Raw genomic sequence first — 17,423 nt, forward strand, 5'->3', positions numbered from 1 at the left:
TTCCTAAAAACAACCTTAAATTCACTGTCCCTAAGTGTGGACACTATGCGTAGAAGGGTTACTTACATTACTTATTATTATTATTATTATTATTATTATTATTATTATTATCATTATTATTATATTATTATTATTATTATTACAAAATTACTCGTTGCACCAAATGTGAAACATTTTGTATTTTAATCTTTAAAACTGCTAAATAAATTTTAATGAATATACTCTCTTTTTTAATGTTACATATATTTTGCATTTTTGAAAATAAAATAAATATACCTTAATCAACATCAATAAACATACATTATGTAAATGTTATTACAATGAGTAAAGATTTTTTAATGCAACACTACTGTATTGTGATACACATTAAGTATCTATCTATCTATCTATCTATCTATCTATCTATCTATCTATCGATCGATCTATCTATCTATCTCTCAAAAAAAGAAGAAGCTCTTCTTCACGATAATTTTGTAAAATCCATATAAGCTTTACATATCTTTATTGGAAAGATCTGTTTAAACAATGTTTTTGATGTTTGTTAAGTAAACCACAAACAATTATTGCACATGCACTTTACAGGCAGTTTACAGGTGGTAGGTAATATTTAACCCTCATCCTACCAACATATTTAACATACAAGGACTACCGACTGGGGTCCCTGGAGGACCCAGAGAATAAACTGCTGCAATAAACAACCATCATAGCAAAATGTTAACTTATTTCTTATTAAATCATTATTAGTTATGTAATTAATGTTATCTGGAAAAAAAACAAACATTATTATTATTTTAGGAAAGTTACAGTTAATTTGCATATTGTGTAAAATGAAAATTTATACTTTTCTTTAATACAAATTGCTGCTTATATACCAAGTACAATCCACATTAGTACTTAAAAGCGTATTCACCATCCTTTGATTCAGGTATCATTTAGTTTTCAGTCATTTCAAGTAAACATTTTTTGTGTTCTATTTATATGGCGAAACCAACCGGGTTCTTTTTGACCCCAATATAAAATAACTGAAGAAGTAACCTCATAGTCTTTCAAACTTCAACATTTTTGTCTTTCAATACAAATGTAGATAGAGACCTTGGTCTCAGTATGACCCCCTGTCAAAATAAATCTTGAATAAATGTAATTCAAATTGAGATTTTTCAATTTGTATATATTGTGAAATGAATGGTGTTTACATGGAATTATGAACACCACACACTACAGGCAGTTATAGTACACGATTTGGCTCATTGGGCACACAGGGCATTCCTGTCTGTTTCGGGAGCAAAGGCTACACCTTTTTCGAGTAGATTTTACAGCTGATCGTTGGACGTCCACAGCAGCAAGTGGAGTTTTGTTCACTCCCATGATGGTCATTGCTGCTCGGATTGGGGCTTGGACCATGGCAATATCAGCTCTCCTCTTCATGTGTGGCATGACCAGGGCATGCCCCAGCTGTCTCAGGTAGATCCGGCGATGTCGGCCATGTTCTGAAAACTTCCAATCTGGGAAGTTCCCCATCCAGATGATGAAGGGATCTGTGTCTGTCTCCTTCAAAATGACTGACAGTGCCCCTACCCCCTCTGATAGTTTGTGATACTTTAAATTATGACCTATGGGAAACATGAACTCAATAAATAGTTCCATTTATTAAAACTGCATAGGCGGAATTGAGTGCTTTTGGTCCCCCAGGACGCCAATACATTGGTGTTCTTTAAAAGCACTAATGAAAACAGAAACAATCACATGCAGTCATCAGGAACAAATTGATTGACAAAGTCATGAAAAAATGGAATGATAAAACAAAGCACCTGTGAGATATGATAAAAAGTACACCTCAGGGGTCTGCGGGTACCTCAGTCGGTAGGATGAGGATTAAGGTCACAGTTACAATAACTTAGGACACTAAAGAGACCTTTCTACTGACTTGGAAAAACACCAGAAGAAATATGCCTAGGGTTCCTGCAGACCTGCGTGAACATGCCATAGGCCTGCTGCAGGGAGGCATGAGGACTGCAGATGTGTTCAGAGCAATAAACTGCAATGTCTGTAATGTAAGACGCCTAAGCCGGTGCTACAGGGAGACAGGAAGGACAGCTGATCGTCCTTGCAGTGGAAAATAACATATAACCGTGTGTCCCCCCCGGACATGATCGAGAACTTGCAAATGTAGAAGCGCTGTAGAACTTAAAGCCGCTGGAAGCCACCAAACACTGACTGTTACTTTTAATATTGACCCCCCCCTTTGTTCAGGGACTCATTATTCCATTTCTGTTTGTCAAATGTCTGTGAAACTTGTTCAGTTTATATCTCAGTTGTTGAAGGTTTTGATGTTAATACAAATATTTACACATGTTAAGAAATTTGCTGGAAATAAAAGCAGATGAATGTGAGAGGACATTTTTTTTTGTATATATAGTAACAGTAACAATATATTACTTATAAAATTAAGGCCCATAATGAGCCATATAATATAAAAGAATAAAAATAGAACAATAAAATTTGTTATATGAATTTAGTTAATATTTTGGTAAGTATATTTATATATTTTATAATGTAATGCATTGGAAGTCACGGCAAAATCCCCAGTGTTTAATTAACATTGATTTTTGTGGGTCCAGGTCTAAAAAGATAATAATAATAATAATAATAATAATAATAATAATAATAATAATAATAAATGTGCACCAATCCTATCTTACCAGTCACATGAACATGCTGATTGTGTCCATGACCAAAAAGTTTGCTTGTGGTCTCATCTAAAAACAACACCCAAATCTAATAGTTCTAACGACACTCTCATTTTGTGAGATGCTCTCAGGGAGGTCATTTTTGAAACCCTTCCAAGCTGTTATGAAAGTGGTGCTTAAAAGTTTATTTTGAAATTTGACAACCATAAGAATCCGCTGAACCGTTCAGTCTTTGAGTTCTTTCCCCTCCTTCTCCCTCCTCCTCTGTGTGCCCATGGGTCCAATTCCTGATAATGATTATGGTCCTAACTGTGCTTAATGGTATTATTAACTGCATATGGAATTTGTTATATCTATTACCTGATTTGCGATGGTTAACATCCATCTCACTTTGGTTTTAACCATTTGAACGGATGACAAGAGATTTCACACGTGTGCAACTTTATATTTTAAACCAGGAAAAAGTTTCTAGAGCATAACAATTTTTTTTTCCTTAGGGGTATCAATAATATTGGAACATATATATTTGAGAGACAACACTATTATATTTATTTAGAGATGATATATAGTACTTCTTAAAGTTTTTTTCTTTTTCAAATAAACAAACTCTCTGTTGTAAGGTATACAGTGCTGTGAAAAAGTATCGCGATTGATTTCTTGTGTTTTTGTGTATATCTCATACTAAATTGTTTCAGAAATTAAAGCAAAATCTAAGATATAACAAAGGCAACCTGAGTAAACACAAAATACAGCAAAAACAAAAAGTTATCCAATAAGAACTGCATCTGTGTGAAAATGTATTTGCCCCCGTAGTTACTCATTCCCCAAATCTATGAAACTGTATTCATAATGGGGTTCAGCTGGACTAGACGCAACCAGGCCTGATTACTGCAAACCCTGTTCAATCAAATCAACACTTTAATAGAACTTTATCAACAGCACGAAGTTGGTTAAAAGGTCTTACCCCGTACTATGGCAAAGTTGAAAGAAATTTCAGAAATGATGAGGGAGAAGGTGATTGAAATACATCAGACTGGGAAGGGTTACAAAGTTATTTAAAAGGCTCTGGGACTCCAAAGAACCACAGCAAGGGCCGTTATCTCCAAATGGAAAAACTCAGCACTGTAGTGAACCTTCCCAGAAGTGGACGACCTTCCAAAATTCCTCCAAGAGCACAGCAACTACTCATCCAGCAAGTCACAAAAGAGTCAAAGACAACATCAAAGCACCTACAGGCCTCTCTTGCATCAATAAAGGTCACTGTTCATGACTCTCAGAAAGACACTGGGCAAAAAATGGCATTGATGTGGCGAGGTGAAAACCACTGCTAACCCAGAAGAACATTAAGGCTCATCTGAATTTTCCCAAAACACCCCCCTTGATGATCCTCAAACCTTTTGGGAGAATGTTCTGTGGACAAACACAGAAGAAATTAGGACGGGGAAAATACCTTTACAATACCTGTGTAGTTTGTTTTATGTTTATATTACTAAATAAAAAAAATAAAAAGGCACATGGCAAAAGAAAACCATATGTAGGACAAAGAACAAGCCCAAACAGAGAGAATTTGTGAGCGTATGGATACTGAATTACGTTCAATCTACAGACTACTAGATGTTCGATCATTCATTTAGAACATCTCCTTTACCAATACTCAGCGTAGCATCAGTTATAAGAACCTACTACCTACTTCTTTCCACAAAATAGACCCCCCCCCCAAAGTGAATTAGTGAAAGCATGCTATTGAATGGTTGAGGATTACAAGCCTTTTCAGTCACTGTCACGCACCCTTAGCCACTGAGCCATCTGTATACTTATTTGTCACCAGGTTTAATCCGATAATTGCAGGTGAGAAGTCAATGCACATTCGACAAGAATTCAAGTAGACCCAGTGTAAGAAATGTGCTCAGTTGCTGCAATTATTGGAGTGTTTTTACTGTTCGAATGAACATGTTGTGCAGAGTGGTGACCTTGGAAGCATCATTTCACAATCACCTTGTGAAATTTTGTTGGCCATAAACTCGGTGCATGCGATTACAGCATTTCGAGAAGCAGGGAGGGGAGAGCACCAAGAAGTAAACGTTTGCTGCTCTTTCCCTCACATACTCTACATTGTTTTAGACACACCAGAAGGCATGAATCCTCATTCACAACATCATACAGACAAACTGCACAAACATTCCAACCGCAGAAACACATGCACACCTGTACTAGTCTTAGTTAATAGTAGTTGCAAAAGACATATTATTTATCCTCAAACAATAATTATAAAACAATACCAAAGAAAGTGTCCTGATATCAGAATAACACCAGGAAACCACAAATCCAGGAAACAGAGTGCTTCCTTCCAATAATATCGCGTTTTTATAAGATTACTTGATATCAGCATTGTGTTAATACAGTTGCAGTCCAAATTATTCAACCCCCCCATTGCAAATCAGGTTTCTTGTCAGAATTTACAGACTTCCAGCTGTTTGCGATGAACAAATCAAACAAAGTGATTGAAATATTCCAACACAACGTCTGCTTGAAGTGGTTTCCTCAAATTCAACTGAAAATGCAACTTATAATGATTTCTCCAGTTTTAAAATTATTCAACCCCTTCATGGCAAGCATCTTTAGTACTTAGTAGACACCCTTTTGCTGTTGTGACCTGCTGCAAATGAGATGCAGAGCTTCTGGTAGTGTTCCTGAGGAATCTTATCCCATTCCTCATAAGCAATGGCCTCCGGTTCAGTAATATTCTTGGGTTTGTGTGCTGCAACCGCCTTCTTCAAATCCCACCAGAGATCTTCTATGGGGTTCAAGTCATCGCTCCAGAGAACCGAATCCAAAACTTCTGTGGCTTATTTATATGATTTTTGAGCTTACTTTTCGTCTGTGTTTAGTACGCGCCTTGCTGTGTTCACTGAAACCACAGTGGTTGTTGCCACCAAGTCTTCCTGCAGGTCTTTTGCAGTCACTGCGCCGTCCAAGTATTTCATGTATTTCTACCCCTAGCCAGTTCAGGTATTTCATGTGTTCTAGCTCAAGCACACCTGGTGCAACTAATGAAGCCCTTGATTAGACAACACCTGTTGTGCATATTTGTGCTGTTGTGAGGGATTCTATTCAGGGGGTTGAATAATTTTGACACTGGAGAAATCATTAGAAATGGCAATTTTCAGTTGAATTTGGGGAAACCACTTGAAGCATTCGTTGTGTTGAACTATTTCAATTGCTTTTCTTAAAATATCTTAAACTAAGCTGACTAGAAACCTTTTATTAGAAATGTTCACTAGAAGATTGTACATAAGCGCAAGTAAGAAAAAGTTCTGACAGCTTTCAATGTTAAAATGGTGGAACCTAGGGTTGATGCAAAGTGTAATTATAGTGTCATTTTAGTCATACTGAGCCTTTTCTTTCTTAATTTAATGTTCCCACTGTCATTTTGCCTTCACATTGTTTGTAAAAACAACCAATTGTGCTAGGTAGCTAAACTGTTAGCCTCAGTCATTACTTAGTTTAAGCCCCTTGTACATGTTTTATAGTTGCCTATATATTTACATCAGTAAAGCTGATTTTCTAGGAAAAAATCTTATAATAGCTAAATTATCTGCTAATATAAAACAATTTCAAGCTTGAAATGAGTAAAAATGTCTAGAAATAGGCGTCTGAGAAATAAGCCTATAGTTCTCATTATGAGAAATACTGTATTAGATAAAGTTGCCTAAGATATTTTCACTTGCTTGGGTATCATTTGTTGTAGGTATCAGTCTATATTTTGTTTTATTGATAAGTGATGATCAGCAGGCTCCGATTACATCCCGCACACACATTTGGAATTAGATGGAGAAACTAGAGATCGCTATCTGCTGAATAAATTATGCGAATGAGATTTGTCTGGAGATAATGTTTTAAAACTGAGCCTGAATGGCTGACAGCATGTTTCTGTGTTTATCCTCACAGTGGGACCTGGTTTGCGGAGATGCCTGGAAGGTTCCCTTTACGCTGTCCATCTTCTTCGTGGGAGTCCTGAGTGGGTCATTCATATCCGGAGAATTGTCTGACAGGTACAGAGAGATAAGAAATAACAAGGTTGTAATTATAACGTACAGGACACTGGAGGTGTGTGGAGAATTCACAGTATAAAAAAAAACAAAACACCACAGGGCAAATTCAAAGAGTAGGCAAAGTCAGGCAAAGGTGAAATATGATAATAGCAGACATGGATCAAAGGCTCAGCTTACACAGACAATGATATTGGCAAGGCTTCGCAAAGACGATGAGTTCACATGTACTTTAAGGCTTTGTTCAACTCATAACGCAGAAAAACGCCCTCTTAAGTAAGAATTTCTACTCAGAACATCACAAAGGTGTCCTCAACCCCGAGATCAGCACGTGACATCAAATCAACATGGCTGCTCACAGTGTCAACAGTAAACAAAGTGGCACTTCTGCACTTTTCAATGAGTTTACTAGACTTATACTAGAATCTGCTTTAGATCAACCAATATACAGATATAATCGCTTGTTAAATCTATAACACTGACTATACAGAACACTGTTTTGTAGAGGTAAATATACTCACTCATTACAGTTAGTTCACTAGCTTGTGGCTAACAAAAAAAGACAGACATGGAGGTGGCCATGTTTTTTTTCCCAGTTTGTAGTTCAAACTGTACTGGATGCAAGGATGAAGTCTGATTTTTCTAGTTACACATTAAAGGACTACTACGCAGGAGAACAGCTGTGACAATTTAACAACTGCCCTTAAACTTGTATTATAATTAACTTTTGAGTGCACAGGTTTTCTTCTTTTCTTAGCCTCTCTTTTTTTCTCTCTCGTTAGATTAATAAACAAACGTTTGACTGTTAGAAAGCACTGACACTGGAGACAAAAAAGCATCTCATCACAGAAAGTTTTACACATTATTATTTTTTATTAAATCTGTTTTCTTAAATCTACGACAACTAATTGATAAAATCGATAATAATCGATTATGAAAATCGCTGTCAACGAATCTCATTATCGATTAGTTGGCCTGCGTGCGGCACGTTTACTCGTTACTTCACTTCTGTTCCGAAAACACGCATCCGAGAGTAAACTCTAAAGTTGTGTCCCAAATGACATACGATACACTTACACTATGCACTATATACTCTGTTGTCTAGTGCAGTGTTTCCGCGGACCCCCTAGTGGTCAGTGGTGTAATTGCAGGAGGTCTGTAAGAAAGTTTTAAAAATGTTTAAATAATATATATATATATATATATATATATATATATATATATATATATATATATATATATATATATATATATATATTTGTTAAATGTATCAAAACATATTCAAATTAGATGTTTTAAAATTCATCAATTTGTCAATTTGGTTATTCGGATACATTCACAAATATCACGTTAGCTGAGCTGACGATCGTTCATTGATGGATTTATTTACATCATTTGCAAAAAGTGTCGCGTTGATGGATAAAATAAACAACAGATAATTTTAGAGAGTAAAATTAAATGTAAAAAAATAAAATCTTGAAATGTTTTGATTAAATTTTAAATGTCCAATGTTAATATTATTATGTTAAATATTAATAAAATAAAGCAACATATATAGAAATGACTGTTTAATATATAGACTATAATTGTTGTGGAGTGAGGGGGTCCTTGTGGATTGTTTGAAATATGCTAGGGGTCCAGAGCTCACAAAAGGATGAGAACCACTGGTATAGTGTATGAATTTTAGAAAGGTAATATCGTCTCAAATGGAACACATTAGTTTTTTACTTAACCGGACGTATAACCCGCTTCCTAGTCAGTGGCGTATGACGTCATACGCACGTAATGTGATGCCACTAGCTTTTGCAGACACCTAGAGTCACTGACGATGACTTTCTTCAGTTTACTGTTTATGTCAATGTTACCTTTTATCCCCAACATGACCTCAGCCACCATCAGACAGAGCCGAAATCCTCAAGTGACTGAGGAAGAAAGTGTTTGACCTCCAAGCCTTTTAAGGCAGGGGGCATTTTATATTAAACACCCTGAAGATCAAACTTTATAAAGCGGAGTTTGTGTAGCACTGAAGCACGACAGTGATGCACGAACACAAACTTAGGTTTGTATCCAAAATGCTCTACTGTGTGTAAGGGGCAGGGGAAACTGGTGCGAGTTGCTTAAAAGGTTTAGTTTAATTTAAGTTTCTTGTCATTTATTATATCTTGTCGTTTATTCTAACAGAAGTGATCTGTTAGTAACGAGGCCACGTTGCTCCTCACTCGCAGTGGGAGCCAAAGTAAGATCTGCTATGTCTAATTGAAACACTAAGATTAAAAGTAAAACAGTATGCCTAAAAGCAGTGAGTAACAGAAACCATAATGTGCAGTCGAAGGGAGTTTTTATTATTAATTTAGGACTGTAGTTTAATTCAGTGCTTTTTGTGCATCCATAAAAAGTATATATATATATAATATATTCTGGTGTGAGTCTGTGTGTATTGGGTTCTTTTCAGTCTTATATAAGTTGACAAACAGTTGTGTGAATTTTAGTCTGAAGTTTATATTTGTAACACTCAGTTTGTGGATTTTATTTTAAATAAACAAAAAAACGGTACTGAAAGTTTATCCGATTAATCGAAAAATCATCGGCTAACTAAACGATTATGAAAATAATCGTTAGTTGTACCCCTGGTATATACTACAGAAACGGAAGCTTGTGTTTTAATATAAACTGCTTTGTTATTTGCACTGTTATTGCCTGGGGATCTGCTGTTATAGAAAATGAATCAACGCCTTCTAACCAATCAGAGAATTCCACAGCATTGCGTTATAATGCATATTAGTTTATTTGTCTATGAAGGAACAAATAATAATAAGGATTTTCTAGTTTCATAACTTATTTAGTAGGTCAGTAACAAAAATGTGTCACCCATTACAATCTCTCATGCTTTTGAGTGTAATGATGATGAGATCAGGCTTTCAGGCATTGAAATAGTCTCTATTACTATATTAACATTCCTTGAGAGACTGATTAATATACTGCAGTCAAAGCAGGTTTTTGAGCAGGTTTATGTCTTTGTCTCCATGCAGGTTTGGACGTAAGACGATCCTGTTTGCAACCATGGCCACTCAGCTGGTGTGCAGTCTGCTCCAGGTCGCCTCAGTGAACTGGGAGATGTTTATCGTTTTCTTCTGTCTTACTGGCTTTGGCCAGAACTCCAACTACATGGCAGCCTTTGTGTTAGGCAGGTGGAGATACAATCATGTTGTCCTTCACTTTTTTTTCCTTTTTTTTTTCTTAGCCCAAATATAGTCGATGAGTTAAGACATGGTTGGTTTGTAATCTTTGCTTTCTAAATGTTCTACAGTAGCCACGAGTTTTACAACTCATGGCAGTCTATGTCAGCCACAATATTTTTCTTTGTAAACATCTGCCTCAAATCACGTCCAGTTCGTCAATGATAACACACAGGCTTGCTGTGCTTTAGCACTCAGTGTAACTTATTGTACTCTAGAAACCTGAGCAAAACCGCACAGTGTAGCTGATTGCTGTAAGAGCGGATGACCACAATGACATTTTGTGCTTGTGCAATTTGTTCTCTTTCAACTACAACATCCTGTAAGAACTAAAACTAAAGAAAGAAACTTCAGATACCATCAACGTCTTGGCTAATTGACTACATTTTGAGTAAAATCGTGGAAATTTGATATTAAAAAAATTTTTATATTATGTGCAGTGTATTAGCTGGGGAACTGATGAACATTTAAAGAAATCGTTCAGCCAAAAATAAATAAAATTTCTCTTTAGCACAGATTACACCAAATTTAGAAACATTAACCGTTTTAAATTAGTGAATGTCCTCTTATAAAACTAATCCAGCTCACATAGTGCTACACTTTAGTTTTCCCTCTTACTTCCTAATCTGTAGCTTACTAACTGATGATGAAAATGTGAGAGACGTTAAATATAAGGGCAGATTTCTATGATTTCTGTCCTGGATTGTCCTTCAGTCATTAAACCCCTTAAACTATAAGATTTCCCTAGATTAGAAATACCTCATACTTTCAGATTATGTTCACGAATCAGTGTCCTGAGCAATGATCTAGACACTCAGATGAAAACAAACATGGCTGACAACCGTTCAGCTCGACTGTCATTTGTTCTCAGACTTTCACGTCAATGTATTTTAAGAACGTTATTTTGACCTCGATGGGATGTTTTCTTACGAGGGGTCCAAGCACCACGAGACCATGTGTCGTCATAGGGAATTTTGTTTTCTCATTTGGGTTATTATTTACAGATTGAAATCAGGGTAGCCAGAACTGGAGCATAAGTGGATGTGAGGAGTTATGTTTGGATTCTGTACAACAGCACACCACATAGTCTGGGGCAATAATTTCTTGAGGCCAGCCTAACGAACCCAATCTGGCTGGCCCAGGGTGCTTCAGTCTGTCTCCTTTGAGGTTCATTATGTACAGTGCTGTGGAAAAAGTCTTTGCCCCATCCTGATTTCTTGATTTTTGTATCTATCTCATACTAAATCGTTTTAGATCTTCAAACGAGTAAGGACACAATACAGTATTTATTTATTTATTTATATATTAATGAAGCAAAAAAAAAAGAAAAAGTGATCCAACACCTATCACCCATGTGAAAAACTAATTGTCCCCTTAAACTTAAAATCTGGTTGTGCCACATTTAGCAGTAATAACTGCAACCAAACCCTTCCGATAACTGGAGATCAGTGTTTCACAGCACTGTGGTAGAATCTTGGCCTACTCTTCTTTGCAGAATTGCTTTAGTTCAGCCACACTGGAGGGTTTTCAAGCATGAACTGCCCGTTTAAGGTCCTTCCACAGCATGTTAACTGATTCAAGTCAAGGTTTTGACTAGGCCACTCCAGAACTTTAATTTAGCTTTTTCTGAGCCATACAGAGGTGGATTTACTCCTATGCTTTGGATCATTTTCTTGCTGCATAATTCAGTTGTACTTGAATTTCAATTTACTTTAGGATTTTCTGGTAGAGAGCACAGTTCATGTTTCCCTCAATTGTTGCAAGGTGCCCAGGTCCTGAAGCATCAAAGCATCCCCACACCATCACACTTCCACCACCATGCTTGACTGTAGGTATAATGATCCTTTTGTGAATTTCTGTGTTTGGTTTACGCCAGATGTAACGGGACCCCTGTCTTCTAAACATTTCCACTTTCGACTCATCAATCCACAGAACATTCCCCCAAAAGGTTTGAGGATCATCAAGGTGTGATTTGTCAAAATTCAGATGAGTCTTAATGTTCTTCTGGGTTAGCAGTGGTTTTCACCTTGCCACTCTTCCATTTTTGCCCAGTTTCTTTCTGATAGTGGAATCATGAACAGTGACCTTTATTGATGCAAGAGAGGCCTGTAGGTCCTTTGATGTTGTCCTTGGCTTCTTGGATGAGTAGTTGGTGCTCTTGAAGGAATTTTATAAGGACGGCCACTTCTGGGAAGGTTCACTACTGTGCCGAGTTGAAATAGCTTTGTAACCCTTCCCAGACTGATGTTTTTCAATCACCACCTTCTTCTTCATTTCTGGAATTTCTTTCAGCTTTGCCATAGTGTGTTACTGGGTAAGACCTTTTAACCAACTTCATGCTGTTGAAAAAGTTCTATTTAAGTGTTGATTTGATTGAACAGGGTTTGCAGTAATCAGGCCTGGTTGTGTCTAGTCCAGCTGAACACTATTATGAATACAGTTTCATAGATTTGAGGAATGAGTAACTACGGGGGCAAATACATTTTCACACAGGTCCAGTTGTTATTGGATAATTTTTTACTATACTATATATTGTGTGTTTACTCAGGTAGCCTTTGTGTTATGTTATATTTGGTTTGAAGATCTAAAACTATTTAGTATGAGATACACACAGAACAGAAGAAATCAGGATGGGGGCAAATACTTTTTTTCACAGCACAGTACATGTTAGCTTACAACCGAGACATAATGACCTTTCAAAAAAAAAAAAAAACTAGACAGTGATATTGTGGGAGTGAATCTGCTCTGATAGCGAGGTGGGCAAATCCAAGGTCAGATGTAACTAATCTGCCTCGTCCTGTTTTTTCGTTCAGTTTCTCTTCGTTTCCATCATGTTAAGACTTTCATTCTTTTTGTGTGTGTGTGTCTTTCTCTCAGGCTCGGAGCTGCTAGGGAAAAATTTGCGTCTGGCTTTCTCTGTGCTGGGTGTGTGCGTGTTTTACGCAGTGGGTTACGCTCTCCTTCCCTTATTTGCCTATTATTTGAGGAGTTGGAGGATCCTGCTCACAGCACTGTCAATGCCTGCACTACTCTATATCCCCCTCTGGTGGTAAGGCTACAGCAGTGCCACAGCAGCATTTCTCATGACTCTATGATTGCTGCTTGTAACTCTTAAAAAAAACTAACATTTAAAAAAAAAAAAAAAAAAAAACTGACCTTGTGATTAATTACAGACACTTTTCTCAGTTTATTAGCTTACCTATATCTGTGATTTCCATTCGTTTTCATATTTGCTTAATCGATCCAATTGAAGTCATTATTTGTCAATTACTTTAGAATTAATCTGTAAATTATTTATGTGTTGGGTCTCGTAGAAGTAAGTTGCTTTGGGCTAAGGAGTTTTTGTGAATCCTGGATATTCTGCAGCATTGAATATTACATGCGGTTTCTAAAAGCAAGCTGTGTTATGGATACACACTACGCTCATAACATTCAAAGAAGAGAGTTTTATGGAAGCATTGTGACTTCACCCCTCCTGTCTTGTGTGTTATCTGCTCTCTTCTTTCCACACCGTAAGGTTTATTCCAGAGTCTCCGCGCTGGCTGCTGTCTAAAGGCCGTGTCCAGGAAGCAGAGGATATCATCAGAGCAGCAGCGAGGAAAAATGGTATCACTCCACCGGAGGTTATATTCAAGGATTCAGAACTGATTAAATCTGAGGTGTAGTCAGGATTGTGCGCTCATCTTTAAAACATTTGGCTATGATTAACGTTCATGCAGATGCTGATGTATTTTTTCCGTGTGTGTGTGCTGTATCTAAAGTCTGAAAGTGGGGTCTCTTACACATACATGGACCTGATCAAGACTCAGAAGATGAGGAGTTTGACTCTGCTGAACAGTGTTGTATGGTAAAATCATCATCGATTCCATTACAGTTTAAAGCAAGAAGTCATACACCCTACATGTCTGTTGGCCAACTAGAATTTGATATTATTTAATTTAATTTTAGGAGTTATAGCGTTATTACTACTATTACTGCTATAGCTGCAGTTGTTCACAGTGAATGTTTTTTTTTTTTCTTTTTTCTCAGGTTCACCACCACCATCAGCTACTTTGGCCTGTGTCTGAGCACTCCGAACATGAACGGAGACCCGTATCTGAACTGCCTGTTCTCAGCTCTGACCGAGGTGGCGGCGTACGTGCTGACGTGGCTCCTGATCAAGGTGGTGCCGAGGCGAGCGCTCATTACAGGTCCACTGCTGAGCGGTGGCCTCGTCCTGCTGCTTATCCCTGCCGTCCCGACAGGTAAGAGCCATTCGATCAACCCACTCTCAGCCTTCAACAGCAGCTATGAAAAATCCAGCACATGTTTGCCTTCTATCAATAAAATTAATTACACGATAGTATTTTTTTCAATGAATTCATCACAATTTAGACATTGGCTAGAATTGACTCATTGTATAGATGATTCTATCGTAATGAAGCTGCTTCTGATACGGGCTACCGGTAACATGAATAGATTTTTATTTTTAAATCCTTTTCCGAGAGCATCTTTCTACATATTGATGTAGAAACATGTAGTAAACACCATCCCACTCCCACTGAAATATTTGCACATTCCTGCATTGACATTGTTGTATTTTTTGATGCTACTGTATTATAAAAAAATATAGTATCTAATTTATTGTCATTATATACACTTTATATACACTTTACCTGGCTGCTACCACTATAACTGCTATGTCCTTATTTGGTATAAGCTAATTTACTGAATACTCAGTCATAGCATGTGATGTTTACATTTATGCCATTTTTAAATTATCTTGTTACTCCTTCGCACCTATCTGTTGCACTATGTGTTATATCAGACACTTCCAGACTAAAACTGCGTACTGTTCGGTGCTACACTGTCACTGTGCCTATTGTCCTGCTTCGGTAGTTACTGTATTGTCCTGCACTGTTAGCGCACGTGCACTTTATGCATAATGTGTAGATCTTATTTAGTTCCGTGTCGTCTCATGTGGTTAGTGTGTTGTTTTATGTGGCACCGCGGTCCTAGAGGAACGTTGTTTCGTTTCACTGTGTACTGTACCAGCTGTATATGGTTGAAATGACAAGAAAACCACTTGAACTTGAGCTTAAATTGTCAAAGTTGGTTCTGCTGTTGTGCTAGAGTTGTTGTTCAGTGACTGTTATTGACATGGCTATGGTGTTAATGCAGATGTATTTTTGGTAGCTACTACCACTGATATGAATAATGTTAGTTCATGTCTTTGGTCATATTGTGCATGATTTATTTTCTATCTAAGTTATCATAACGTTCTAGCCACTTAGAGTTTCAGTAAAATGAGCCTAAAAGGCCTATCCATATTTTCTTATAATTATCATATCACATATCCAGCAAGCTACAAAATGTGTATTTCTATGTATTTTCCTACAGTATCTCACAAAAGTGAGTACACCCCTCACATTTTTGTAAATTTTTGATTATTACTTTTAATGTGACGATACTGAAGAAATGACACGTTGCTACAATGTAAAGTAGTGAGTGTACAGCTTGTGTAACAGTGTAAATTTGCTGTGCCCTCAAAATAACTCAACACACAGCTGAGGTTGAAGGTGACCCTATTGAGCATCTGTGGGGCATCCTCAAACGGACAGTGGAGGAGCACAAGGTCTCTAACATCCACCAGCTCTGTGATGTTGTCATGGAGGAGTGGAAGAGGACTCCAGTGGCAACCTGTGACACTCTGGTGAACTCCATGCCCAAGAGGGTTAAGGCAGTGCTGGAAAATAATGATGGCCACACAAAATATTGACACTTTGGGCTCAATTTGGACATTTTCACTTAGGGGTGTACTCACTTTTGTTGCCAGCAGTTTAGACATTAATGGCTGTGTGTTGAGTTATTTTGAGGGGACAGCAAATTTACACTGTTACACAAGCTGTACACTCACTACTTTACATTGTAGCAAAGTGTCATTTCTTCAGTGTTGTCACATGAAAAGATATAATCAAATATTTACAAAAATGTGAGGGGTGTACTCACTTTTGTGAGATACTGTATGTATATTCATAATTGAAACCTTTGGGGGAAGAAGCTACTCTTGAGAAAAGACTCTCATTGGATTTTGGAACATATAGACAGGACATGGAAGCTCCTATTGGTTCAAATGAGGTGTCATTCAATACGTCACAGCCCGGGGGCCATTTTGGAATCTACCGATAAAGGAGTTTCACTCGCGAGTTGAAACAATAATGAGTAATGCGTCTTCATTGGTCACATATACATATGCCCAGTGAAATTCTTTTCTTTGCATACCCCAGCATGTTAGGAAGTTGGGGTCAGCGCGCAGGGTCAGCTATGATACAGCACCCCTGTACAGAGAGGGTTAAGGGCCTTGCTCAAGGGCCCAACAGTGGCAACTTGGCAGTGCTGGAGCTTGAACCCCCAACCTACCCGTCAGTAACCCAGAGCCTTAACCACCAAGCCACCACTGCCCCACTCATAAGGAGAAATAAGGAGGTTAAGGAGGTGGTCCTCTGAGGTAATTTGGAATGACTCAGCAGCAGTGCATCGGGATTTACTGATGTAAAATGTGTTTTGGACTAAATATTTTTGCATAATTGGATCGTTTGGATCTTTGCCAGTGTAACAAGACTGTTTTTGTCGGGATGTTATGGATCAGTGGAGTGCTATGAAGCTTCAAGGGTGAGTTGCCTCCGTTTGGTGTTTGTATGCTTGTGGTCTGACAAAGACGTTCATTGTAGCTGCCATTGGGATTGTATCTTTAAACGGTTTATATCAGTCCAATTACAAGATTCTTAGCTTTCCAACGGTCTATTAGATTCTCATCCATGATGTGGAAGGCAATGTGTTATGTACAGAAAAAAACACTTTGGGGAATGCTGTTATAGGAAAATAATCAAAGACGGACTGCTTTGCATCAGGATTATCCAACCTCACTGGTTATTTTCCTATAACATCACACTAGGGGTCTCATTTATAAAACATTTATGTGCAAAAATTTTATCTTGAAATGGTAGTTTTATCTTGAAAACATACCTAGTTTCTAACCTGACGTCCACACTTTTCCTAGTGGCCATGAAAGTGTACTGCAATAATTCAAATGCACGATTTGGGAGAACTGTGAACTGTACTGATTGATTTATGTAGGAGGTGTCATGTTTCCGTTGTCATAATATCAAATTCTAGGTTGTGCTATAAATATATCTGCATTACTAACGGAGGTGAAACTCCAACTTGGGCTGTCTTTACACTAGATTACGGCAGCGTGACGGTGGCGCTGGCCATGCTGGGGAAGCTCGGCGTCACGGCAGCTTTCGCCGTCCTCTACATCTCGACGGCGGAGCAGTTCCCCACGGTGGTGCGCGGGATGGGGATGGGAATCTGCAGCATGTGCTCAAAGATCGGCAGCACTATCTCTCCGTTTTTCCCTTACTTCGGTGAGTAGCCTACGTATACTGTACATGCCGTGCACACATATTACC

General features: G+C 37.7%; 1 protein-coding gene across 1 annotated transcript in view; it reads left to right on the forward strand.

Annotated features, from left to right (window-relative positions):
• slc22a21 (solute carrier family 22 member 21) overlaps positions 1–17,423 on the forward strand; it is a 28,184-nt gene that overhangs the window by 1,931 nt on the left and 8,830 nt on the right. The window contains exons 3-9 of the mRNA XM_053685956.1: positions 6,636–6,739; positions 9,766–9,920; positions 12,850–13,021; positions 13,490–13,631; positions 13,734–13,819; positions 14,002–14,216; positions 17,196–17,378. Of these exons, the coding sequence (XP_053541931.1) occupies positions 6,636–6,739; positions 9,766–9,920; positions 12,850–13,021; positions 13,490–13,631; positions 13,734–13,819; positions 14,002–14,216; positions 17,196–17,378 (1,057 nt within the window). The remainder of the gene's footprint in view (positions 1–6,635; positions 6,740–9,765; positions 9,921–12,849; positions 13,022–13,489; positions 13,632–13,733; positions 13,820–14,001; positions 14,217–17,195; positions 17,379–17,423) is intronic.

This window comes from Ictalurus punctatus, chromosome 14 (genome assembly GCF_001660625.3).
Source record: "Ictalurus punctatus breed USDA103 chromosome 14, Coco_2.0, whole genome shotgun sequence".
Classification (NCBI taxonomy): Eukaryota; Metazoa; Chordata; class Actinopteri; order Siluriformes; family Ictaluridae; genus Ictalurus; species Ictalurus punctatus.